We start from the raw sequence: 24816 nt of genomic DNA, 5'->3' as shown, positions 1-24816 counted from the left end.
TCTTATATTTGAACAAGACTGGGAGAAGTTAATGTTTTAGTTACCAGTCTGGTGTTGGATAGCAGCTTATACATACTTCCAAGAGAAACAGATCAACTTCACATTCAGTTATACCTACTCACTCAAACTAAACTAGCTTGACCTTGCACAAGCGCAGACCTTAGAATGGGGTGGCTGTCATCTGCAGATGGTATGTGCACCATAGTGCTGGTCCAGCAATGCAGCATTGCATGAGGAAGTGAATAAGCTGGGAAGGAAACTCCAGAGAAAAGTGAATACAGTAGTACAGAACCATTCTGCCATTGTCCTCATCGTGGCATGTCAGTGTACTAGAAATATTAATATAGTAATCTTAAAAACCTCTGAAAATAATGTTTTATAAACGTTTAATATTTCCATTGAACTTACACATATCAAAAGTCAATATACATGATGCTGATTATAAACAAATATACACATTTTGCACTGCAAAACAAACCACTAAAATATACATCCCTCTGGCTGCAGTTAAATATTCAGGTATGAACTATCTTTAAAAACAAGTATGTAAACTGGCTTTGAAAAAAGAAGTGTATTTTAGCTGTTACAAGTACTTGCGTGCCAGTTCTTTATTGGGACACCAAGTGAAAAATTGCACCAAATGAAGTTGTAACATGATTCTAGCATTTGAGCACAGGTAATAAAATATGCTGAATAGACTCAAATTTAGTTTGAGTGTTAGAATATCCTCAGTTTCTGTACGGTGTTATAGTTGTAAAATACAATTAGTAAATACAAAATAGCTTTTAGATGTTGTGCTAATTTCAATAGTTCAGATAAACTGCTTTACAGCATTTTATGTGCAGTGGCCTGGGGGCTATAGTACTGACAGAAAACAGACATTAGGGCAACACCAAATGACATTTTTAACCCATACTTTTATACCTTCAGTGAAATCATTCAGGATCTTAGTATTAGTTACAGTATTTGTAAACCTGTATGCAATTCAAATAAGCTGGTTCCCAAATTGATCAAGTTTTCAAAAATAAACCTGAAAGGGGAAAAAAGTCATGCTAACTTACAAGCTTGACCATTAGTAAAGTTAACAGCACAACCAAGGAAGTGCTGGAAATTATGTGCAACACCCTTTCTCTGAAAGAAGTAAAGAAAAGTAGTCATACGGAAAACCGTTCCATATTGGGGAATACCAGAGAATACACATCATCTGTTACGATGTCAATTCCTATAACAAAGATGTCAGTGCACTTCTGTGCATTTTCAGGAAGACAAAGTTCTCAAATACCAGGAGAAAATTCAGCGCTTAATTCAGTGACTTACCTACAGTGGCATTACCATTAAGGCTGAGGCCCCTTAAAGCTTTATCTTTTCTGAATTGGTTTAACTATCCGAAAAAGTCATCCGTATACGTCAAGATATCTTTCTCAAAAAAAACAGATCCAGACGTCACCTTGTCAGTTCATACTGATACTTTACGAGTATGTTGTTAATACAGGACATCTCCAAATTCCCCAAACAGTTAAGAGAAAGTTCTTAAGCATCCTGTCTGCTATCCAGGAAAATAAGCTGAGGCTGTTGTTACTGCAGCTGTTGGTAATGGTTGGACTTTTGTTGGTAAGTAGGGTTTCAAGTACTCTGTAGAATAGCAGAAACAAGATAGTGTTCATAGAATCATAACTATTGTTACCCTTTAAGTACATTTCAAATAAGGTCTTGTTTAATTCTTTCCATACACACATACCTGAGTTTAGTGTATTTTGACTAAGCCCTCGTAAAGGAATGCTGTCATCTTTTTTCTTGAAATACTTTGATTCCAGCCCCAAATTCTCACCACTAGAAATAAAAAAGCTAATTAAGGATTTTAAACAATTAACATTGACTGTGGACAGAAACACATTCGGGAAAATAAAAAAAGAGAGACTTGAAGTGGAACTACTAAGTTCCTATGAATTTTATCATTCAAATATAAACAATGCCTGATTCAGTCAAATAAGAACAATCTACAACTCATTTTCTGACTGATCTATCCCTGGTAGCCATGGATATGTCAGCAGAAGGGACATACCTGCTTGGTACTTCCTCCTGAAAGCAAAGATCCTCATTTGCTACCTGCAAACCAAGCTTACTGAGCAGCAAGTCTGCCAGAACTTAAAATTCGTTAACATGTCAGTGGAGAAAATCAGATCACAGAACAAGCTTGCTACTGGAAATGTTTTGCTCAGTTGCAGATACTCACAGAAGATAAATGGCTTTATAAAAGGAAAATGCAATAGATAATACTTACTTCTCCTTATTTGCTGGATGACTAGTTGTAGCAGTCACTGTCTGAACATCTGAATGTTGATCCATTTTTGAAAGCTGCGTGTTAAATTGAATCTGCTGAAAAAAAAAAGGAGTTGCAGGTTAAGTAAAGATGCTCCAGATACTCCAGACAGGACGGTCCACCCGCAGGTATTCAGAGTGGGCTTCTCAGGGATTAACACTTCTATGCTTTGAATAGCAGTTAAGTACAGCAAAGCACACTAACCGTGTATTATCTTTGTTAAGCTGTACACTAGTTATACTGCAAATATTTATGCATTTTGAGAAACATTCAAAACAAAGTTTTGATTTTTTATGCTGTTATAGTTTTAGCCAAACAGAAAAGTCAAAATACCTACCTTTGGTACTGGACATTGCGGATTGATATTTTTGTTACGTGCTTGTTCTGGAAACTTCTGGAAGGCATACAGGGGAGAAAAGGGATGATTGATTCCTAGGCTAGGAAAGGATGGTCGGTCAAGCTGTAAGAGAAAGAACACATCTGAAAGAAAGGAAGAATACATTTCTAAAGGAGAAAACAATTCTTCAAATATATGTGCTGTAGAAATTTGAAATTCCAGGCTTAACAAGTAAACACAATTGCAAAGTTAACATTTCAATCATGTAATTCTTTCTAATAGGAAGGAAAAAAAAAAAAACACATTTCCAAGATTCACATTTGTAAGTAAAACCTGTAGCCTTTTAAAATTTGAAGGACATGAGCACTGTTCTAGCTTATACTAAAATAAAATCGTAATAAGCTACATACTGTGTAACCGATTAATATATTACATGCATAAGTCAGGCATCTTCACATGAATATGCCCTTCCACTGAGTAAGAAACTCACTCATCAGCTGCAAGGTACAAATAGAAGCCTGTACACATGGGGGCTAAAAAGGAGCAGGAACCACTAAGCTATGATTCTTAGCGATAGCCTGATAGGGCTTTTTACTGTGTACTTTCACATTTCCAAATCCCACTAGTAAGTGTATCCAAAAAGGAATAAACATTACATTTTGATTCATACAAAGATCCTTAGAACGTTAGTTAACTTCACAGCACAAAAGTGGAGGGTGGGGAGGTGTTTGTTTTCATCCCACACTTAATTTTTTCAAAAACAGTTTTAATATTGTTTCACATATTTTAATTAGTTAGAGCTTAAAAAATACTCCCAAGGCCAGGGCATCAGCTAGCACCAAATTGGGTATTATGTTCTAACAACAACAGTTTATTGCTATTTATATTTGTATCTTACCATGCCATGAGGTGAAATTGCAGTCCTAGCACCACCATGCGTGCTGGTAGGAGTATCCATCTTCTTTGTCATCTGAACTTCATTCAGCTGTTTGTTTAACCATGTGATTACTGAAGAGAAATGAAAAAAAAAAAAAAAAAAAAAAAAGGTCAAGCTCACCTCCTAGCTAAAACAAGCCGTTTAAAACACCAGTTAACTCTTCCTCAAACAAAAGTGACCGTTTGGTGGGCTTTCCCCCAACCCACTTCCTCAAGCTCAAATATCACTGTAAGCCCAGGTCTCACAAAAAGGCTTTTTGCTTAAACTTCCCCCTCCTACAGGCCACTGCTCCTTCCTCTGCACCCTGAGCTAGAGCTAGCCCCATGCACGCAAAGGCAGTCATCTCTACTATACAGCTCTAGGTTACTACGCACCCAGACAGAAGCTTATTTGTGCTATGCTGACAATAACTGCAGCTCTTAAAAAAAAAAAAAAAAAAAAAAAAAAAAAAGCAAACTAGCTAAATCATCGTAAAATTTCAAAGAGAAATTAAATGGTATAAACGTACCATTTTCATTGGTTTTCAGTAACTGCTTACTTTCTTCCAGTTTCTGTATTGTAGCTTCAAGTTGTTCTTGTAACTTGCAAACCTGCAATGTTCCCATACTAATTACAGCTCCATCAGGAACTAGTACTGATTCAAAACTCAAGAAATATGATCATATATATAAGAAGTAACGGATATATACATAAGAGTGAAGGATCGGGACAATTCCAAACTGAGAGAAGTTCAAACTAAATATCATACAAAAGCAGTATGACAATACTTCGAAACTAAGTACCGCTTCTAGCCAGAGTTTGGACCAGACTGCAGCCAGAGACCTTTCTGACCTTAATTCTTCATTATTAAACAACGCAAGGGCCCTAAGCAAGACAAGGGAACAAGTTCACTCTTACTTTTTTGCCTCTACCTCCAGCTTTCACAGGAATATACCCTGTAAAGCACGTCTATTCATTTGTTGCACTGCTTTGTACTTTCAGCAGTATTTTCCTTCATGTGGATGTACGTCTCTTGCAAATCAGTTTAACATGACAATATGAAAACATTCATCACACACACACATGCATTAACTAATTTACAGTAAGTCTATTATGTTGAATAGAATTATTGCTGTAGGTATTTTAAGTTTTAAAAAAAAACACGATACACACAAGAAAACATACATGTACTACATACAATAATGTTTACAGGACAGAGGTTCATCTATCACAATACCTCCTGCTCTTTCATTCGAAGAGATTGTCCAGTCTCCTGCAATTCTCTCTGCTCTTTTTGAAGTCTCTCTTCTTTTTCTGCTAATAGTTTTTCTTGTTGAATCGTTACTGTATTTTTCAGTTTTAATTTACTCATTAAGGTTTTCAAATCTCCTTGTAACTTCTTGATAATTTCATTAGCCTATTTAAAAAAAAAAAAAAAGGTGTATTTTCAAAATAAGAAACACCTAAAGGACAGACAGACATAAAGCTAATGGTATGTTCAAACAAACCTTAAGAAGTTCAGATGACAGTGACCTAATTGTTGTCTCAAGTTTTTCAATATGACTTTGTTTTTTTTCTGTATTCTCTTCCAGTATCACCTTTAAAAGAATTTTGAATATTTTTTAATAATTAAGATATGGAATAGACATCATAATTTTAAATAGAACCTCATTAATTTTTATAACTAGTCCTTAAAAAATAATAAAAAAAATCAGTCCTTGCTTTTCAGTCAAATTGCATAGGGTTCTGTCAATTCATCCACCTTTACAAAAACTACCACTAACTTCACCCAACTGCCACAAAATAGTAAAACAGTGGCTACCTTCATCAAAACGAACCCAGTTTACTTTTGATGCCATAATTCAGGACCTTTATCTAAATTTGAAAGCTTACTTGTTGCACTCATAAAATGTGGTCACCTAGTAACCTAAAGACAGTACAATTAACAAGGTTTACAGAGGTTTAGAGAGAATGAATTTGAAACTTGAAGGAACCTTTTGTTCTTGTGTTGCATCTAATACTTCTTTGGTTCTAACAACCAGTTGATCTTTATCTTTGATCTCTTGTTCCAGGACAGCAACCCGTGTCTGTAACTGATTAATGAGTTTCTCTTTTTCATGACATTCAGCATCCAGAGTAGTGTTCTCCCGCCGCAGTGACAGCACCTCCTGCTTTGCTCTTTGACATTCCTAGAATGTTGGGAAGGAATTTTATTGTTTTAATTAAAAAACAAAAACAACAACAAAACACACTATAATACTAATTTTAAAAGATACATTGAAATTATAGCATGCAAAATGTGGAATGAAGAAGAGTCAAACTTAATATGCTATATTTTCTCTTATCAGCATAGGCAGGCAGCTTTATCACTCTAAAAATTATAAGTTTGGTTATGGGAATTAATTAGCCATACATCATCTACTCCAGATAGCTTTGCTTTCAGTTCTCTGACTGTGGAGTCTCCTTTGTATCTCCTTTCTGTTAGATCTTTATTGATAACCTCAAGTTCTGAGAGTCTGTTCTGCAACTGTTGAATACTTTTCTGATGCAAACTTTCCAATTCCTTTTTCTGTTGTTCATGCTGTTGTTGGTACTGAGCTTGTGCCTACAAAGAGGAAAAAAACAGTTATCCAACAAATCTTAAGCTGAAGCCAAGAATATTGTTAATTCTTTCCTGCTGTCATACCTGGAGAGTTCTTTCCTTCTCATTTGTCAACTCCTGCGTGTGTTTGTTTGTCAGAGCTGCAGTGTACGATGTCCATTCATTTTTCAGTTTGTCTAGTTCCCGGCTCTTCTCTGACAAGCTCTGTTGTAGTTTGACAAACCACACAGCAAGGTTTTAAAAAACGAAGCATTTAATTTGATACTGAATGATTCTTTATTGTTACTTTGTGAAAGTGCATCTCAGTACAAGACACCAAAATATCCGGTCATTCTAAGAACAGGAAAGTTGTTGAGAAGCTCAATAGCAGCTTTCTGACCTTATGTGAATAAAATAATCTTCATTTCAAATTGTATTTTCTTCTAACTTAAGAGTGAAAGAACAGTCTGCTGATGTTCCCTATCATTATCTCTTCTGGATGTTTTAAACACAAAGTGCTCTAGTGGGAGGGGCCAGGGGGAGAGTTCTTAAGCAGCATTTTTTTGTATTTTTGGTTTGTAGTTCTGCATTACAATTTACCAAATATAATCTATTAGACTCCAATTGCATGAAAAATGAAAAGATGAATGTTCTACTCCAAAAAAATGCTCCACAACAGGAGATTTAAGGAAATTTTTCTGTTTCATGATGGTCAAAAAAGCCACCTTGATAGTTCTAGAATTTGACCCATTGCTATCATTCTCCTAAAGCGCAAATGCGAAGTCACTACTGGGCTGACTATAAAAATCCAAAAGTGAACCTCCAATACTTCTGATTTATTTGTCATGGTTTCACAGTTTCTGCAAATATAAAGGTTTCTAACCATATGCAGAATATTTAGAGAATATTTGTCTACTCTTATTGTTTTCTCTCACTTCCACATCAATTATTTTGGCTAGGTAGCAGTTACCAACCAGACCACTATACACACATTCTCCACAGACTGGGGAAAAAAACAAAAAAGTACTAAAACAGAAAAAAAGAGGTAGAACAAGAAAAAATGAATTTGTTAGCATAGCCTTATACTGGAAGTCCACAATTAACAAGTTGTATTCATGTGTAGCATTGGTCACCTAACCTAGGAAGTACAAACAACTTAGAACAGGAGAGTTAAAAACGTGCGTTACCTGTTGAGTATAACTCAGTTGTCTGGTCAGATCCTCTTCGGTTTTTTTAAGTTTTTCTTCCAAAATCATTTTGTCTTCCTGTGTACAAATTGATAGCAAGACAAACCCTTAGCTCCTAAATTGCTAGTATTTAGGTTCCATTTTACCATCATTATATCCTTTCTAAGCAGCCACATTGTAATTGTGGAAACATCACCTTATTAAATAAAATCCATATTGAGTAAGACTATCTATACATTAAAAAAAGAAATAAATGCATTAGCTCACAAGGTAAAAATACTGTATTAAACTTATTAAGTCTCTTTAAGGAAAGAGAGCTATAAAGATTTGAGTACAAAGGAGCTGCATTAGTAACAAATTAACTAAATACTGTAAATTTGTTTCATTAAAATGACTTCATAGGCAGCTCTAAACATGATAGCACAATAGAAGGGAGGCAAATCGCAGGCTACAAAAGAGACAACAGTCAAACTATGAAATCATTAATTTTGCATTAGATTAAAATTTAGCACGCTACCAACTGCACCAACATCACAATTCTCATTTGCTATTTACACCACTAGCCCTCTGAAGCCCCTAGGACCTTAGAATTACACACACACACATGGTTTCCTAAACCCGATTGCAGAAAAAAAGACAGAAAGCTTACAGTATGTTATTTTTGCAGTTGATCTGGCAATCAGAACAAGGCTATGAAGCATGAAACACCGAAGTATTCAACAGCTGCATAGTGCATGCACAGCATATAAACACCCGATTTCCTGTCAGTTTGAATTATAACACTTGGTTTAGTGGGTATGTAAGATTCTCATTGCTAGAGAGAAAGTAACAATTTAGTTCTGTAACATGTGCCAAAATAACTGCATGCAATGACACACATGAATTAAAATAATAATAAAAAAGCCTACACAATTTGGTGCATGCTTTTGAAGTATTAAGACTGAAAAAAAAAAGTTTAAATACACATAGCATCGAGACTCAGTCATCACTTTACCTTAAGGCATTTCAAGCAGTTGGCTAAAAATTTCTTTATTTCTGCATCATTTCCTGGTAGGAATTTTAGAGAGAGATGGGTAAGGTGCTTAAAAGGGTTGGTCTCCACAATATTTAAAGAGACAGGAGTGTGATCTAGATCAGATGTTGAAGAAACTAACTGCAGCAAGAACCTAGGGAAAAACAAAATAAAAACAACATTTACCATACCATTACTGAGACAACCTATAGATCCTACAAGCTATTTTCAAATAAAATATATTTTTATGCATGCAATAAAAGGCTGACCAGCTTTTCATTTGAAAAAATGACTATGCCATTCAATTCCAATGTTGTAGTTGATACTACAAATAAATATAATTTGGAATGCTTACGCTTTATAACAAGGAATGTACAGAACTTATCAGTTCAGTTATCTGTAAAATTTTCAGAAGCCCATCTTAAACTTCGGTGTCCAAAATCAAGTAAGGCCTTGGTAACCTAATTCCAAAAGAAAATAGACTCCTCAATCCTATTGCCTAGTTAAATTCAAAGTCCATAGTACACACTTCAGGAAACGACCCCAACTACTGGGGAGTGAGGTACTGTGAACAGGGCTTTCTCAGTGTGCACACACAAAAGCCACGTATGAAAATGCCACTAAAGGAAAGAGTAAACCTCAGTTCACCCACCTCACATATTAATATCTGAGCACTGAAACAAAAGCAAGAGAAAATCCTTATCGGAATGCCTTATTACTGTGGCTTCTCTTGTGAAAAATAACATTTTATACTTCAGTCCATTAAGCTCGTATTAGCTCTCTAGTATTAAACTGTTCCAACCCCCTGAAAAAAAAAAATATATACAACCACCCAAATCACACAGTGGTACTGCATCCTTGCGCATCTGCTAGCTTCTTGTAACTTGCCAGCCTCAATTCTGATAAGGGAGCCTACACGTATTATTAGGCAGCAATGTCACTGCTGAGACCTCTTAAGATTTAGGCTGTGTCAGCAACATCCACTAACCGATACTGAGACGTCCAAGGAAAGGTTAAACAATCCTTGTTCTACTGACTTAGACTGTTGGACAAATATTTTAAAAACTCAAAACAGATACACAGAGTGATATGGTACTCACTTATCACCTACCTCGGGATATCTTTGTTCTGTTCGTGAATGCATTGTTGAAGCAGATCTATAAATTTTTGTGGGAAAGCAGAGAAGTCTACCAAGAGACCTTGCTGGGATTTCAAGCTACATAAACAGATTGGGAAAAAAAATATTAACATTATATAAAAATGTAATTTATTTTCTAAAGAAGTATTTTGTTTACATGAATAGAAAGAACCAATTCTGATCATATCATTAAGTTTGCTAGTATGTTATTTTCAACCCTGAACACAGAAGAAACGTGATCATGTCTTGGATAATATTCTCTGGTGATTACTTTTAACTTCAAGAATTTTTGCAAGACTGCTGCACTAAGAAAATAAAAAAAAAAAGCTATTGTGGCAGAACAAGCATATTCCTTCAAGCATAAGTCCTTCTTAAGCACAGCACAGTAAGGATAGGGGCACAGGGAAGTATAAAGGGACAATGCTTTGCAGATGAGGGAAGAGTCAAAAATTACAAAGATTTTACCTGCCTACTTGCTCATTTAATTGTGCACCTTCAATACTAATGTGGTAAATTCAAAGAGTTAAACATGTATGCAGAAGCCATACTTTGTATAATGAAAAAATGAAATATTTCTGCACATCTGCTTTAAAAATTCTATTTTACTTTTGAAGCACGTTGATTACACAGGTGTGTATGTATGATATATAATAATACCTTTTTTGAAGAAGAAAAGCATGAACTGTTTGTGCATGGGGCTCAAATTTGATGATCAAATTCTGAACAAGCGAAACAAACTGAGATTCAACAGTGCAATTAGAATGGAAAAAAAAAAAACAACTACAAGACGAAGCCTCAGGTTTGGAAGCTATGTATGCAGACGTACTTTCCTCTTGCACTTAGCTCTTCAAATAGTTCACAAACTTACAATAATCTATAAGAAGCAGTTATGATACAAAAAAAAGACACAGGGAGTACAATAAACTGTGGTACTGTAACTACACAGGGAACTTAATGTCAGGATTCTGTCACTCATCTGCATAACCTCGAGCCAATAACCTTCCTAGACTTGTCAGTTTCACAGATGGGTGGAAGAGAATACTACCGCCAAAAATCTGCAAATGAGATATGCTAGAAACAAAAGTCTAAGATAAACCTTTATAAGCTAAAAAAACATATTTTTTTATTACCATGAGGAATGTTCACAAATATTACCACTTCACTCACCTTTGAAAATCTTCCTCAGATATGACAAGATTATAAAGGAAAAAAGGGTCAGCATCATTAGTCAATCGGACAGCTAAATCCTGAAAAGAAAGGTATTTCAATATGTTTTTAAAATACTGTAAAATACACTGTAGGATTGTTTAAATATTGCAAACAGTTTATTTAATATTTTTACTTTTTAACCAAATTAAAATAAGAATTATGGCAACTAATTTAGAAAGGAGAAAACATTCACATTTAACACAATTTCAATTTTAAATACTACAGTGGGGAAAAAAACAGAAAAACTATTTCTCACAAAAATAAAACAAGTAAAAAACATTCAAATTTCAGCAGCAAGTTTTTCAAAATTCCACATCCCTTCATTGTTCTACCTGAAGAAAATTATTTGCCCGCTGAAGGAAGAATATCCCCCATCATTAAATAGTGTGTAGATTCCACCTATGAGCGAGCAGTCCACTGTAGTGGGTCACAAACACGCCATTTCCACATTTGCAGGTTTTTCAGGTCCTATTGCTCCAAGCAATTTGAGAAAACACCTTCTGAACAGTCTATATATTTGAATACAGAGCTTAGCAAAGGAAACATATAATTGATGCTGCTAAAATCTAGTATACTTGTAAGGAAAATTGTAGTTTTATGCTGCTTTGGTTTTAAAAAATAAACTCATTTGTTCACTGGAAGCCTCCACAGTGTTTTGGAAAAATTGCTTTCTCTAAAAATTGTAGTCTTGTTACAAGGCTGGGACTATTAGAAACACCTGGTACATTAGACCCACACACCTGCTGTCTAATAAAGAGGCTCAAACCTATGTGAAGAGCAGAAGAAAATCAAGTAGAAAACTGACCGGCTCTTCCAGCCTAACTGAAGTGTTACCACAGCACATGTACACCTACAAAACTGAAGTAAGTTGCAGTAATTCAGGTACCACTAAGAATAACAAAACTCTTAGCTAGAGCGGTGTAAACAAACCTTGGGACTTACACATAAAGCTAGCTGTTAGAACTACTGACACTACAATACAACTAGGGTAGGCTGTCGGGTAGGATAAGAACGCCTGCTTGGTTTCATGTCCCACAAACTGATCTGAGTACATGGAGTTATCTTTTTAGAGTCATCACTCACTGATGTACACAACTGGATTTCAACAATCCTGCTTATACAGGATATATATGTATATATATATATATATATATATATATATACATACACACTTGGTACATAGTTCTTAACTGAACACTGCTTGCTCACATAACATCATCACCACAGTTAAGAGAATTAAATATATATATATAATTAGAATTAAATATATCAATATATACATTATATATAACTAATATATAATATGATATATTAAATATAAATATGAGCAGAGTTAAACATATTAATATATACATTATATATAATATATAATATGATATAAATATATTTAATTCTAATTATATATATATTTTTATATATATTTAATTCTCTTAACTGTGGTGATGATAATGTTATGTGAACAAGCAGTGTTCAGTTAAGCGTTCAGTTAATGAAGACAGATACAGATGAGTGTGTAAAGGAGCAAAACATAGATTTATATGTGTACATATACATACATATGCATACATATAAATACATATATGCATGTATATGTTTTGCTCCTTTACACACCCATCTGTCTTCATTAACTCTATCACCAACTGGTGACCAACCGTAACACCATGGTAGGTGGAAATAAAGTTTAAATAACAAATTAGACACACAACAAAACAGATTTTATAATCCCTAATATAAATCTCATTGCTAGTTTCCTAAGGATTTTTTTTTTTTACTGCAATTTAGTACATTACTTCTTTCCTATCCCTACTGGGTGAATTCCAAACATTCAAGGACAACAACACACACACTCATAAAAAAACAAAATGTTGCATCCACACAGAAGTTGTAATTTTCTGTAGTTTAGATGAGGACTTTGCAAGGTCAATAGCATTTTTAAACAAGAACTAACTATACTTAAAACAAGACTGCTCTTAAGCTAACTCAAGATCCTCCAAGGGTCTACAAATTCTTCTCGTTTTTAAGTTTATAAATTTCCACGAACAGCAAAACTAAAAAGGGTGAGCTAAAAAGGCTATGGGGAGAATCATACCAAACCAACTGAGTTACTCAAAAATAAAATAAGATCAAGTGACAAACATACCAAAATCTTATTTTGCTTTTCCTTTGCCTATTTGTCCTGTTATGCAACGAAATACTGATAAAACAATGAACGACACAAATGTAATAAATCTACAAACCTTTCTGTGAACAGGATTAGAAATTGACAGCAGCTCAATATTCACTCGGACATCTAATCTCCTGTGTACAACAAGATGTAACATTAACAAATCAAGAAAATATTCTTCAGATAACATCTGCTCATAGCAACCTTACAGGAATCAGATGACACTTAGCAAACAAAGTTTAAGCAGAAATATCAAGAAAGCTCGCACTACTACTACTAAGATAACTGAAATCATGGGGCTTTCAGGTATCATTACAGCTCCTCAGTCACCTCAGTTGTTTTTTGTTTGTTTTATGCTTACAATCCACCAAACTCTCAATAACAAGGCAGAAGTTTTTAAGCTTTGTCTGAAACCAGAACCTTTGGAAAAGTCTGCTGAGATATATTAATGACTGCTAAAGATTATAACAATCATTTAAGCACCGCTACCTCTTGTCGAGTGACCTGAGAGGTTACGTGCATTAAAACACCCCACAGAAACCAACCGTCCCGTGCCAACTCCGCCGGGCCCTCAGTAACCGCGGCTGCCCGGAGACGCACGCAAACAGCGGCCGGCCTCAGCCCCACAGGGGGAAGCCGCCTTCAGCCACCTTCAGCCGCCTTCCCCCTGTCCCTCCTGTAACCGCGTCCCCACCGCCCCTCTGTGCCTCCTCCCCAGCCGGAGCCGCTCCGGCCCCATAACGCGCGGACCCCCAGCGCAGCCCCACAGCCGCACCGATACAGCGCAGGAAGGAATAAACGCATAAAGGAAAAGGCGTCGTTCGGGAGCCCTTCTCTCGAAAGAGGCAAGAAAGCTTCCCTGCAGCTGGAGACGAGTCCGCGATCCCTCCCTCCCTCCCTCCTCACCTCTCCTGGCAGCCGGGGCCCCGCAGCTGCACGCTGAGCGGCCGGTTGAACAGCCCCTCGGCCGCCATTTTGCGCTTTGACTTTGCCGCTCGGCGCCCGCGGAGGAGGAGCCTCAAGATGGCGCCCGGGAAGCCAGCGCGGGGGGAGCTGGGAGCGAGATGGCGGCGCCGCAGCCGGAGCTGGAGCCGGAGCCGGGCCGGTGCGCCTACTTCGTGGCGAGGAAGAAGCGCTTCTGCAGGATGGTGCCGGCCCTCGGGAGGCGCTTCTGCGGGGAGCACGGGCAGCAGGAGGTACTGGGAGGGTAGAGCCCTGGGGGCTGCGGTGTCCCGGGAGGGGTCGGGGCGCTGAGGCAGCCGCCGCCGCCGCCCCCGGCTGTGGTGGCCCCGCTGCATGGACGGGGCCGTCCTGTGAGCCCTGGAGTCCTACGGGCAGCAGCTCAGCGGTAACGCTGCCATTCAGTTAAAGGTTTAGGAGGTGTTTTATTTTTAGATATTCAATTCTTGACCCGCTTCCTCCACTCTAGTTAACCTGGCTACCTCAGCATAGGTGTTTCAAACACTCAAACGTTGCTCAAAACTTGTAACATTCATAAAACTCAAAACACTCGTAACATTCTCTAAAATGGGAACACTGAATGTGTGCTTTAGTGTTGTTTAAACCTTTTCTTTATAACTAGAAAGAAAATGACAGAAAAAGAATTCCATGTCCTCTTGATCCAAAGCAGTAAGTATATGTAAATACGCGTGTTTTTGTTTTGTTTTGTTTTTAAATCAGAGTTCTCATTATAAATGGTGTTACTTACTTTTCTATTTGGATTTTAGCACTGTATATGAAGACCAGCTACAAAAACATTTGAAAAAATGCAATTCAAGAGAGAAGCCAAAGCCAGTAAGTAGTGTAAAATTCAGCATTACTTCATCTCAGCTTTAAGGCCCCAACCATTACAGCTTTGCACAGAATTTACTGTGGTGAATATAGCTGTGAAGAAGAAAACTGCAGTCTGAGCAAGCACTACCATAAGCACAGTGTGGAAACTTGTTCAGCTGAAATGGAATTCGCATTCCATGCTCCTTGTCTTCTATATCTCACTGTAATTCTGTATAACTTTTCAGTTCTCTTAGTTATGAAGGAAAATGCTAAATGGAATTTTCTCAGATGTTTTCTAAGAACAAGCTCTCACAATGCCACAAAATCATTTATTTTAGAGGCTTAATGAGAGATTGTCCTGGAAAAGCACAGCTGGCAGAGAGCTGTAGATGTTCTCTTACCTCTGGCAGTCTGCTAACTTAAGTATCTGCCAGCTTCACTCCATTTAGCGGTGAATTATGGAAAGCAAGGCTGGCAGTTGCAGTCAGTGCTGAAGGAAGGAGTCAGATACGTCTCAACAGCTGTTCCAAGAAAACAAAGACAGCTTCTTTATCCTCTATGTTTCTGTCTTATCAATGCTGCACATAAGAAATATTAAAGTTGTCACTGTTACCGGTCTAGTAAGCATTAACAGCTTAATTCTTATAAATACATTCATTCTTGTCAAAATATGCCAGAACAGTAACTTCTGCTGGGTATTCAGGATCAGACTTTAGGAAAATAATGGTAATAAAATCAGATTGCTTTTCTCTTGCTTTTTGAAGGTCTACTTTGTTCAAGATATTAACGCAGGTTTAAAAGATGTAGCAGAAATACCAGAAAAACAAGTGAGTACACTTACTCATTCCAAAGCTTGTTCCCTACGTAACATGCTGCAATTTATGATATGACTAAAGAACTAGCAAAAATAAAAAGGTCTTTTTTTTCCCTTAAAAGGTAACACTTTCTTCCCTATCCAAAGAAGAGTTAGAGAATTTAATTATCAAGTTGAAAAAAGCAACTAATGGTGAGCTCACTTAATAGACTAAGGCATTTTGAATTGAATTATTTCCTTGTTATATTTGTCATTAAATATTTATGAAAAGGTGAGATGTATTTGACACTAGAACACATCTGAAGTGATTATCATTAAGGTGTAGACAATCCTCTAATAACTAAATCTTAAGTAGTGAAAATGATTGAGAGAATGATAAAATGAATTTTGGTGGTGTTCATATAGCTAATTTTCCCTCCTTTTGTGCTTTCTTTTGGTTGTTTTTCACTCAAATATCACTACAGATAACTGTTTCTGTTACGAAGCTGTGATGATAGACTTAGGCTCTCAACAGACTGTTTTGTTAATGCCACAAATTGAGCTCATGTTTGAATATCTTAACATGCTACAAAAACAAACTCTTGACACCTATACTGAAAAGTTTTACATTTGTATGCAGGTCTGGAACTTGACCTTAAGGAACAAATACTGTCTCACAAGGCTTTACATGAAGCCTTAAATGACCCAAAGAATGGAGAATCTGCTTTTAAACATTTGAAACAACAGGTATGGTCTCTGCTTTACTAATAGCTGTAGATGTCTTCAAAAATGTGGAATTCTCCAGCCGTAAATTCTGATGACTGCACATGCATAGTGCTAGTCACTTCATATAGAGGAAATCTGATATGCTTTTTATAGTTCTATGCTTTTCAAATACTAGCCTATCTATATTAAACTTAAAAATAGCTGCTTTAAGTGTTAGTAACAAAAGTTTATTAGGATCATAAAATAAAGTACAGTGTGAGGTTCTCGTGAGTTTTCATTTGTGTATTCTTATTTTCTATTGACTTAAAAATAAATTTGAGCTACAAAAGGTAAACTACTGTAGTGCTAAGTGTAAAAGGAATTTCTTACTTTTTCAATAAAGACTTTCCAGTTGTGTAGAAACATAAAAAGAATTAGTCTGAGTTTATTTTCTGCCTTTTTAGTGTATATTGAATATATATAGGAATTTTAAGGAAGATGGATTGCATACTATAGCAAAGTAGGACTTTGAGGAAGGAAAAAAAAAAGTGAGAAACATCTGTTTTCCATACTTTCTTCCTGTGCTCTACTTTTCTTTCCTATACATAACGACACAGATACAGAGAAGGCTCTGTGGGTACTGATGGTTCATAGCTGTCTAGAGTAGCACCCGTATTTTGGGTGGCTACTTTGAGAATCAGCAAAGAACACTAATCTTACTGTGTACCTGATCCCAAAAGTCCATTCCAAAGGCTTCTAGGTGGAGTTCTGTGGGGTTGGGTGATGCTGATTTGCCAGAAGTTTTAACTCTTTTCCTCTGTGCACACAAGATCCCTTCCCTAATATGTCATGGAAGGGAGGCCTTGAAAAAGTTTTCTGCAGTTTGATGAAATAACAATTTTTTGTCAGGCATTGCCATACACATGTATATATTTGCTTGTTTCATAAATAATCTTCTTATGTTTGTAGGCTTCCATTTTAGGTAACATGGAAAAATTACATTTGCTTGGTCCAGGAAGATGTTTTATTGAGTTTGGAGCTGGGCGAGGAAAGCTGTCTCATTGGGTTGATGTTGCCTTACAGGATGTTGAAGATATTCAATTTTTGCTTGTGGAAAGGGCAACTACAAGATTCAAGGTAGAAGAAAATATTGTCACATTAGCGGAGTGTAATTTTTAAGCTGTTGTTACTGAAGTTGTTAGCATTTGCTTTTTACCTTCAAAATAACATGAAACCTAAAGAAGAGAAGGCTCCGGAGGGGGACCTTGTTGCAGCTTTTCAGTTGTTAAAGGGGACATAAAAAAGATGGAGAGTGACTCCTTGTCAATCAGATAATGACAGGACAAGGGGTAATGGTTTTAAACTAAAAGAGAGGCAATATAGTTTAGAAGTTAGGAGGAAATTCTTCACTCAGAGGGTGGTGAGGCACTGGAACAAGTTGCCCAGAGAGGTTGTGGATGCCCCAACCCTGGAGGTGTTCAAGGCAAGGTTAGATGAGGCCCTGAGCAACCTGATCTAGTGGCTGATATCCCTGCCTATGGCAGGGGGTTGGAACTAGATGATCTTTGAGATCCCTTCCAACATGAGCCATTCTATTAAATTCTTAAATGTTAAAAGTTTTGGAAGTGTTCTTGTGTTCCATACTTTGTAATAAATAAAATAAATATTAAAAAAATAAAATAAAAAATAAATAATAAATAGTATATTTATTAGGAAAAAAAATTTTAGTGTTTTATGTTGGAAAGGTGCAGATGTTGACTTAAAAGCAAAAAGTGTGGCACTATTATCTGTAGCAAAACTGTAATTATTAGTGGCTGGCCCTATTTAATGAATCTATTTTATTTACACAGGTGGATGGAAAACATAAAAAGAGAGATTCTGTATTTGAAAGGCTTCAAGTTGATATTCAGCACTTATGCTTAAGTAAGATTTAAAATTAAGCCTTTATTTCAGAATTAAAGGGTTTAATTCTGTATATTGAGTCAATTTGTTTGTAGTACATTTAAATGTATCTTGTTTTGAAGATTCTTTCTTACTGGTTACCTAGTATTGTTAATGGGGTGTGTGTGTATGTATAAAAAATCACTATCTTAAAATTATCAAACAGACTTAAAATTTCTGCTTTTTATACATTTATGGGACAGTGTTGTGGATGAAAAACAACAAAACAAAAAACACTTGAAAGTTTTTTTTTTAGAAGTTGCAAGATTATACATCTTCGGTTGTACAGAATGAAGCAAGTTCTGTATCTCATTTATATGCAAATACATACTGTAGATTAATGCATCTCCTAAAGACAGTTGTTAATGTCGTGCTTACATTTAATAGTACGGAAAGGCTGGAATGGTTAAGTGTAATTATTCTAGTATAAATGCAAAATCCTTTATTTCTAATACTGCATTTTAATAAAAGGCACAGTATTTACATTACTATTTAACTGAAGCTTTTCTCTGGGCCACAGTTAATTCCAGAGTTCTCTGGTAATCATTTTACTGATACATTGTTTTTGTTGCTGCTCAGAAACAAAACTGTGTTCTTTTATAACAGCATTAAAATACATTGTTCGTACAAAGCTGAGTTGTTCAAGAATAGTGCTTCTCAACCACTACATCTGTTTCCCTTCATCTTAAAAAAATCATTTTAGTAACAGTATGTGCAGACCATTGTATTTTTAGTAGCATCAAACATTTATTTGTTCTTAAGTGTGCTGAAGTTGTATTAAAAAAAATTATACTGCCCCCTACAGTAGTGGGGGGGTAGTTTATTTTTTATTTAAAAAGGTTTTGTTTTGTTTTGTTTTTCCAGATAAGGTACCTAGTTTAGAGAAGAAAAGACTACCTGTGGTAGGAATTGGGAAACATTTGTGTGGGGCTGCCACAGGTATGAATTACATGTTTGTTGACTGCAGAAGTTAGGATATTACGTCTTACATTCTGAAGGGAATGATTTTCCAAACCGTTTTTATGCTTTTTCTTTCCATCTAGCTCGCTATTGATGAATTCTGTTCTAAATACCTGTTGCCTGCAGTGGAACTGAAAATAGATAATAGTAGACCCAAACTGTAGTTCAGTTTATGACACAGTAGAACAAATAATGGGGTGGGTGGGGGTTGTCCTTGTCAACTGTTGAAAGTTATCTCTTTACACTGTCATCTCTATCCTAAAATATTTTTCTTTCTAAAATTGTATTGGCTCTAAGTACATATTCCAAACCAATAAGAACTTTTCTGTCCTCATAATTTTGAACTAATACACTTTTCCTAAAATTACATGCCTACTAACTTAAGACATCTCAACTCTAATGCTTGTATATTTACTGTTAAAGATGATACAGGTAAACATTTAAGAAGTATACATATTATTAAAAAGTATACGTAACATAAACATTAAGAAGCATATATATATATTAGTATATCTATCCTAGGTATTAAACTTTTAGAGCAAATAGTGACATGTTTTATAGGGAAGAGATCCTCCTTCAATATACCACTCAATTAACCAAAATATTTCAACTTGATTTGGGTAGAAGAAGAAGAGAACTTAAGAGAATAAGCCCTTAGGAGCTCTAGAGGTCTCATAATATTAATTTAGCACTTCAGGTTTTATGTTTTCAAACTATGCTTCTAATTTTTCAGTATTCTCAAAGTTGTTGTTTGGCTTATGATGCATACTTCTATTCTTTTTGGGACGTATGTTCCCAGCTGCAATACAGTTGATATAAATAAATGCAGGGTGGTCATTGCTAGTAGTTTCAGTATATCTTTTTTTTTTTTTTTTTCCAGATCTCGCTTTAAGATGTTTGATAGAAAGCTATGCAACTTGCTGTGAAGGAGAAAATGAAGAGCCTGCAGCAAAACGTCCTAAGAATGATAAGACAGAAATGGCTGCTAGGAGTTCAGCTGATAGTGAAAGGAACAAAGAAGACTTTAAGCCTGTAGCTGGAATTGTTATTGCACTGTGTTGCCATCACAAATGTGACTGGACACACTACGTAGGAAGAGAGTTCTTCCAATCAGTAGGACTTGGACCAGTAGAATTTCATTATTTTCAGAGAATGAGTAGCTGGGCCACTTGTGGCATGCGAGAAACCGTAACCTCTACTAGTGAAGAAAGTGAAGATCACACTAACAACACAGAAGAACATGACCAACCATACAGCAAAACAGAGAGTGGTTTTGACACTCTGCAAGGGTATGTGATTTTTTTTTTTTTTTTTTTTTTAGAATATAGACTCCCGCAGAAAAACAGAATTACATATGGTAGAACATGAAATTGTTTTGGGTCCTCAACAAGACTTGTTTTTACAGGAATACTTTAATTACTCATAAAAACATTCTACTTCAAAAATTCAGTTTTCACAGACATAAGTTTTAAAATATTTAAATGAGATGCTTGTCTGAGGTGAAGTGAATTTATAGTGACTTCAGTAGTTTTTCTAAGCATAAGTGCTAATATTCATTAAAATTATTCTCCTAATACATGCTGTTTTCTTCTCCTGTTTGTGAAACTAGGCTACCCGTTGAAGAGCGAAAGGAGATTGGTGCCCTCTGTAAACTGCTGATTGATCATGGACGGATCAAATATTTACAACAACGAGGATACAGGGCTACACTACAGTATTACACAGAGTCTGCTGTATCCTTGGAGAATGTCCTGTTGACTGCTGTCCCAGAGCCAACTACATGATAGGATATAGATTTGGAATTGGTAGAAGACAAACTAAAATCTGTCTAGATCACTTGAAAAGCAGATTTAGTGCTTACAAAAAAAAACAGACTGTTTTAGTCTTTCCTCTACTCAGAAAACGGTTTTATGGTTCCCAGTTTCAGTTGGAATTACAACTACACAATCCAGTTCTCATTACTGGAACAAAATCCCTAATAATACTTGAGACTGGTTGTAGGCCTCATTGTTAGGAAGAAGTATATTCAGTATTCTCTTCTACTCAATTACATTCTTTAATCATTAGCAGTTACGATAGAAGAAGGACCAGAAGTGCAACTCTCCAAATTTCCTGGAAGACAATGGGTTAAAATAAGAGAAATTAATATACTTAGTTTGTTTTCAGTTTAAAGTTCAGGATAGTTTTGTATTTTAAGTAGGCCAAAGTACTTGTTTTATCAGTTCATGCTGATAATGGAATTCATTAAGGAATAAAATTCATTTTTAAACTCTCGATGTATTTTTGATAATTTGAATATTCATTTAGGAAATACCACTTTAAAAAGCTGGCTTAGGGTTCTAAAGAGCATGTCAATTTTTTTTAAGCCTTCATGAAGAACACATCTTCAATGAATTAAGTTCCTTGCAAGTAACAGCTGCTACCTGCACATCTGTTCAAAAGTGGTTTTTGGTCTTTTACTGTGACCTTTAAGCACAGAGAAATAGAATATGTTGCTTTAGATATTACTGCCACTGGGTGTCTTTTTTTGTTGGTTTCTTTACATCTCCTAGTTTTCTTTTATCTAGTTTATCCTTCCCACTATTCTTATCCTCACTCTTGAGTTTATCCTCAAATAGAGTTTATTCCTCACTCTATTCCAGAGGGATTGGAATTTGGAAAGAAACCATACCTGTTTTCTTCAGTGACTCCTGAATATACAAGTGCATGAATTCAATGCCGTACATTTCCTGTTGCTCCTCCTCTTCTGTATTCTCACACGGAGGGAGTGTGATCTCTAACTCCAGTGGATTGTCTCTGAAGTTGACAAATCTGACAGTTCATTGCAAAATGTTATGCTTGCACTAGGTTTTGTCCAGAGAAAAAAGCTTTTGAAACTGAATTAAGATTCATCAGACAACATCTTGAACAAATGAGAAGTAATTTTAAGGGTATTTTTTCCAGATGCTATCTTACAAGTTAATAGAAACCACCAATATTAGTAGAATTATGTAAACTAAATGAAGATGACTTCTTACATTAACTGTAGCTGATTGTGGTGGGAGAAAATGTTGCAGTCTTCTGGGCTTCTCCCAGCTGTCAGCCTCATCTACTTTTCATAACCAGATGAGTGGGTGAGAACAAGGGTGCAAGTGCTGGTGTTCTCCTAAGTTTGCGAGGCAAGAGCCAGTCCAATCTTCCTCTGTTCTCAGTTCACCCCTTTCAGCTATTCCACGTGTACCTGTGCCTGACTCTATTTCTGATGGTTACCTTAGGGGTTTTTTGCTACAGCATGCTCAGGATATTTTAGCTGCTGTAGGAAATGGGCCAAATAAGAACTGTAAACTGGGTATTTCTCTACTTGAGGAAAATGACACCTCTGAGCCTGTCCCTCCATGCCCAACCTACTACATTCTACAACAGCTACCATTACACAGGGAACACAGATTGTAGACAGATAAAGCCTACATCTCCCCTTTCACAAACTAAAGATTACATTGGGCAGGTGAGCTTGTATGTGTGTGTTTAAACAGATGCTGCTTCCTCCTAAATGGTCTGAAAACAGAAGAATTGCTTTACTGGATTAGGGATCATTTAGACTAATATTCTTTCTGTAAAATAACTAAATGAAAACACATAACAGGAAAGTTTGTCATAGAATACAAAATCTAGTTGTACCAATTAACAACTTACGTTCTTTCATTTTATTTTTTCTCTAATCTAGTACAGAAGAGTTTTATCCATATCCTTATAGCTGATACTTTTTTCTTCAATTCTGAGTGTTTGGCTTTGCAGTGCCAACATTGTACTTCATCTTTTTCACGTTCAACACCTATCTTTCCTCCTGGCTCTTGGATTTAGGGAGCAATATATAAGGCCAATTAGAAGTAAGCATCTGGGCCTTTCGGAAATGAGAACATGTATTACAGTCTCCATTCACCTTTGGGGCTGTATCTATCATAGCTTATGTTCTTTAAATGATACACAACTTAAGGGAAGCTTTAAAACTTATTTGCTAGCATTTTTATTTATGCAGCTTTTTCTTACCTCAGATTTGTCATCTGCTTCATACAAGCAGGAATATCCTTAAGCTTGTTGTTGCTAAGAACAAGAGTACTAAGATTTTTCATATTACCAATGGTTTCTGGCAAAGAGTTTATTTCGTTCCTCTGGAGCCATAAGGTATGGAGATTTTCCATTCTGTCAAAGTAGGTATTTGCACAATCAGTCAAGAATTAGAGAAATAAATATTAATACAAAGAAATTGATTCATCTTAAGAATCATAAATGAATTCATTCAGTCAGTTACATAAAGGACTCACATAAAGAATACTAAAATATCAAAGAAAAAAATCATTGGTAAAAAACATTTAACTTGATAACTGATAGCAAATTTATTACTTGTTTATTGAATTGATTATTCCAATTTATCAAAAATGTATTAGGGCTGATAAATCCTAAGTTTGCTTTGAGGGTAATATTAAAATAATCTTTTGATGAATTTAACCGTTAGAATTTCAGTGCAGCAGAATTCAGACTAAGATGTGATCTTTGAACTGTACTTACCTGTCAATTGCATCAGGAAGCTCCTGGAGTTTATTTCCCCCCATATCTAACCACTCTAGATTTGGCATGTTGAGAAGAGCTGAAGGGAGGGTAGTAAACTGATTCATGCACAAATCTACATGTGAAAGCTTCTTTAATTCACTTAACTGAAAAGTAAGAGAGATTTAATGCTTGTATACATGTTCCATTACAGCAGTGATGTAATCATGACTAAGAAAAAATTTAAAATACATTAAAATGTATTTCAGAGTTTGTAAACAAAGAATGGTTTTTAAGTTGCATTAGCTGATATGCCTTAACAACTGCAGTACTCTGGACAAAAACAGATTGGCTCCTGCAACTACTCAGGTGTATATATATATCCTTCTCATGTGACTTCAGTTTGACTAGTCCTGTGAGAATACTGGTCATGTGTGTTTCTGTGGAGTATTTATGAAATCAGAGTATCAAAATAAATCTGAAAACATGGAGTGCAACTTCTCATGAGAATAGGTTTTGAATAAATTCAAAATACACATTACCAAACAAACAAACAAAAAAGAAAAAAAAGAACAGTATCTCAAAACCTGAGGAGGGAGATCACAGATATTCCTGTTGACAGCCAGTTCCAATCTTTCCAGGCTGATGCAATTGCTTATTTCCTTAGGAACAGACTTTATTCTATTGTAACTGAGAAGCAGCTCTTGGAGGCTAGTTAGCTGGCCTGCAGAAAGCATAAATGAAAGAACAAACATTGACATTTTAAGAGATTTGAAATACAACATTAACTGTTTTTCGTTATCCTAGTATTTTTATACAAGTACTTTGTGTTCTCACTAGAAAAAAAAAATCATTGAAATTCAAGAACTTCAGGACACTAGTATAGAACTCTAGTTGAGTACTTCAAAAAAGCCCGAAAACTTACAAACAAGGGCAACTCCTGCTGTGAGCTCAGAACTTATAGCATGTTTTTCAGTATCACTTTTCTTTTATGTCTAATAACTGCTGTGCTTACAAGCTCTTCCCCCCCCCCCCCCCCCCCCCCCCCAAAGAGCTTTCATAAAGATATAAAGATATGTCTTTTTCTACCTGGCCTTTTTTATTTTTCCTAATTTGTAGGGACTCAATAGCTTTAAGATCTGTCTCACTGCCAAATTTAAATCATGTTTTCTATCTATCCAGTTAGAATGCTAAAGAGGCAAAATGCACAAAAGTGGCATGTTTGAATAAAATTATTTTTCTTAGAAAAGCAGTTT

General features: G+C 35.9%; 3 protein-coding genes across 4 annotated transcripts in view; 1 reads left to right on the top strand and 2 right to left on the bottom strand.

Moving 5' to 3' along the window:
* Nucleotides 1–369: 369 nt before the first annotated feature.
* Nucleotides 370–13838, bottom strand: SASS6 (SAS-6 centriolar assembly protein). Its single transcript, XM_032192101.1, has 17 exons — nt 13771–13838; nt 12938–12998; nt 10659–10738; nt 9465–9569; nt 8336–8507; nt 7342–7419; nt 6260–6379; nt 5987–6178; nt 5568–5762; nt 5082–5171; nt 4811–4990; nt 4103–4184; nt 3556–3665; nt 2658–2780; nt 2282–2373; nt 1739–1830; nt 370–1632 (listed from the first exon to the last, which is right to left on the bottom strand). Exons 1-17 carry the CDS (start codon nt 13836–13838, stop codon nt 1547–1549), a joined length of 1926 nt encoding a protein of 641 aa, XP_032047992.1. The 3' UTR covers nt 370–1546.
* Nucleotides 13839–13920: 82 nt separating this feature from the next.
* Nucleotides 13921–21003, top strand: TRMT13 (tRNA methyltransferase 13 homolog). Its single transcript, XM_032191875.1, has 11 exons — nt 13921–14060; nt 14447–14493; nt 14592–14658; nt 15402–15464; nt 15574–15643; nt 16071–16177; nt 17105–17272; nt 17986–18058; nt 18941–19015; nt 19917–20325; nt 20646–21003. The coding sequence occupies exons 1-11, from the start codon at nt 13929–13931 to the stop codon at nt 20818–20820; spliced, it is 1386 nt and encodes a 461-aa protein (XP_032047766.1). The 5' UTR covers nt 13921–13928; the 3' UTR covers nt 20821–21003.
* The window catches only part of LRRC39 (leucine rich repeat containing 39), a 9981-nt gene continuing 5789 nt past the window's right edge, over nt 20625–24816 (bottom strand). For both annotated transcript variants that reach the window (XM_032191877.1, XM_032191876.1), the window contains exons 5-9: nt 24148–24284; nt 23582–23727; nt 23063–23215; nt 21708–21847; nt 20625–21148 (exon numbers count right to left, since the gene is read on the bottom strand). In XM_032191877.1, the coding sequence (XP_032047768.1) occupies nt 21093–21148; nt 21708–21847; nt 23063–23215; nt 23582–23727; nt 24148–24284 (632 nt within the window). In that variant the 3' untranslated portion in view covers nt 20625–21092. The remainder of the gene's footprint in view (nt 21149–21707; nt 21848–23062; nt 23216–23581; nt 23728–24147; nt 24285–24816) is intronic.

The sequence above is a fragment of the Aythya fuligula genome, chromosome 8 (genome assembly GCF_009819795.1).
Source record: "Aythya fuligula isolate bAytFul2 chromosome 8, bAytFul2.pri, whole genome shotgun sequence".
NCBI lineage: Eukaryota > Metazoa > Chordata > Aves > Anseriformes > Anatidae > Aythya > Aythya fuligula.
This window is presented reverse-complemented; position numbering and strand designations above follow the sequence as displayed.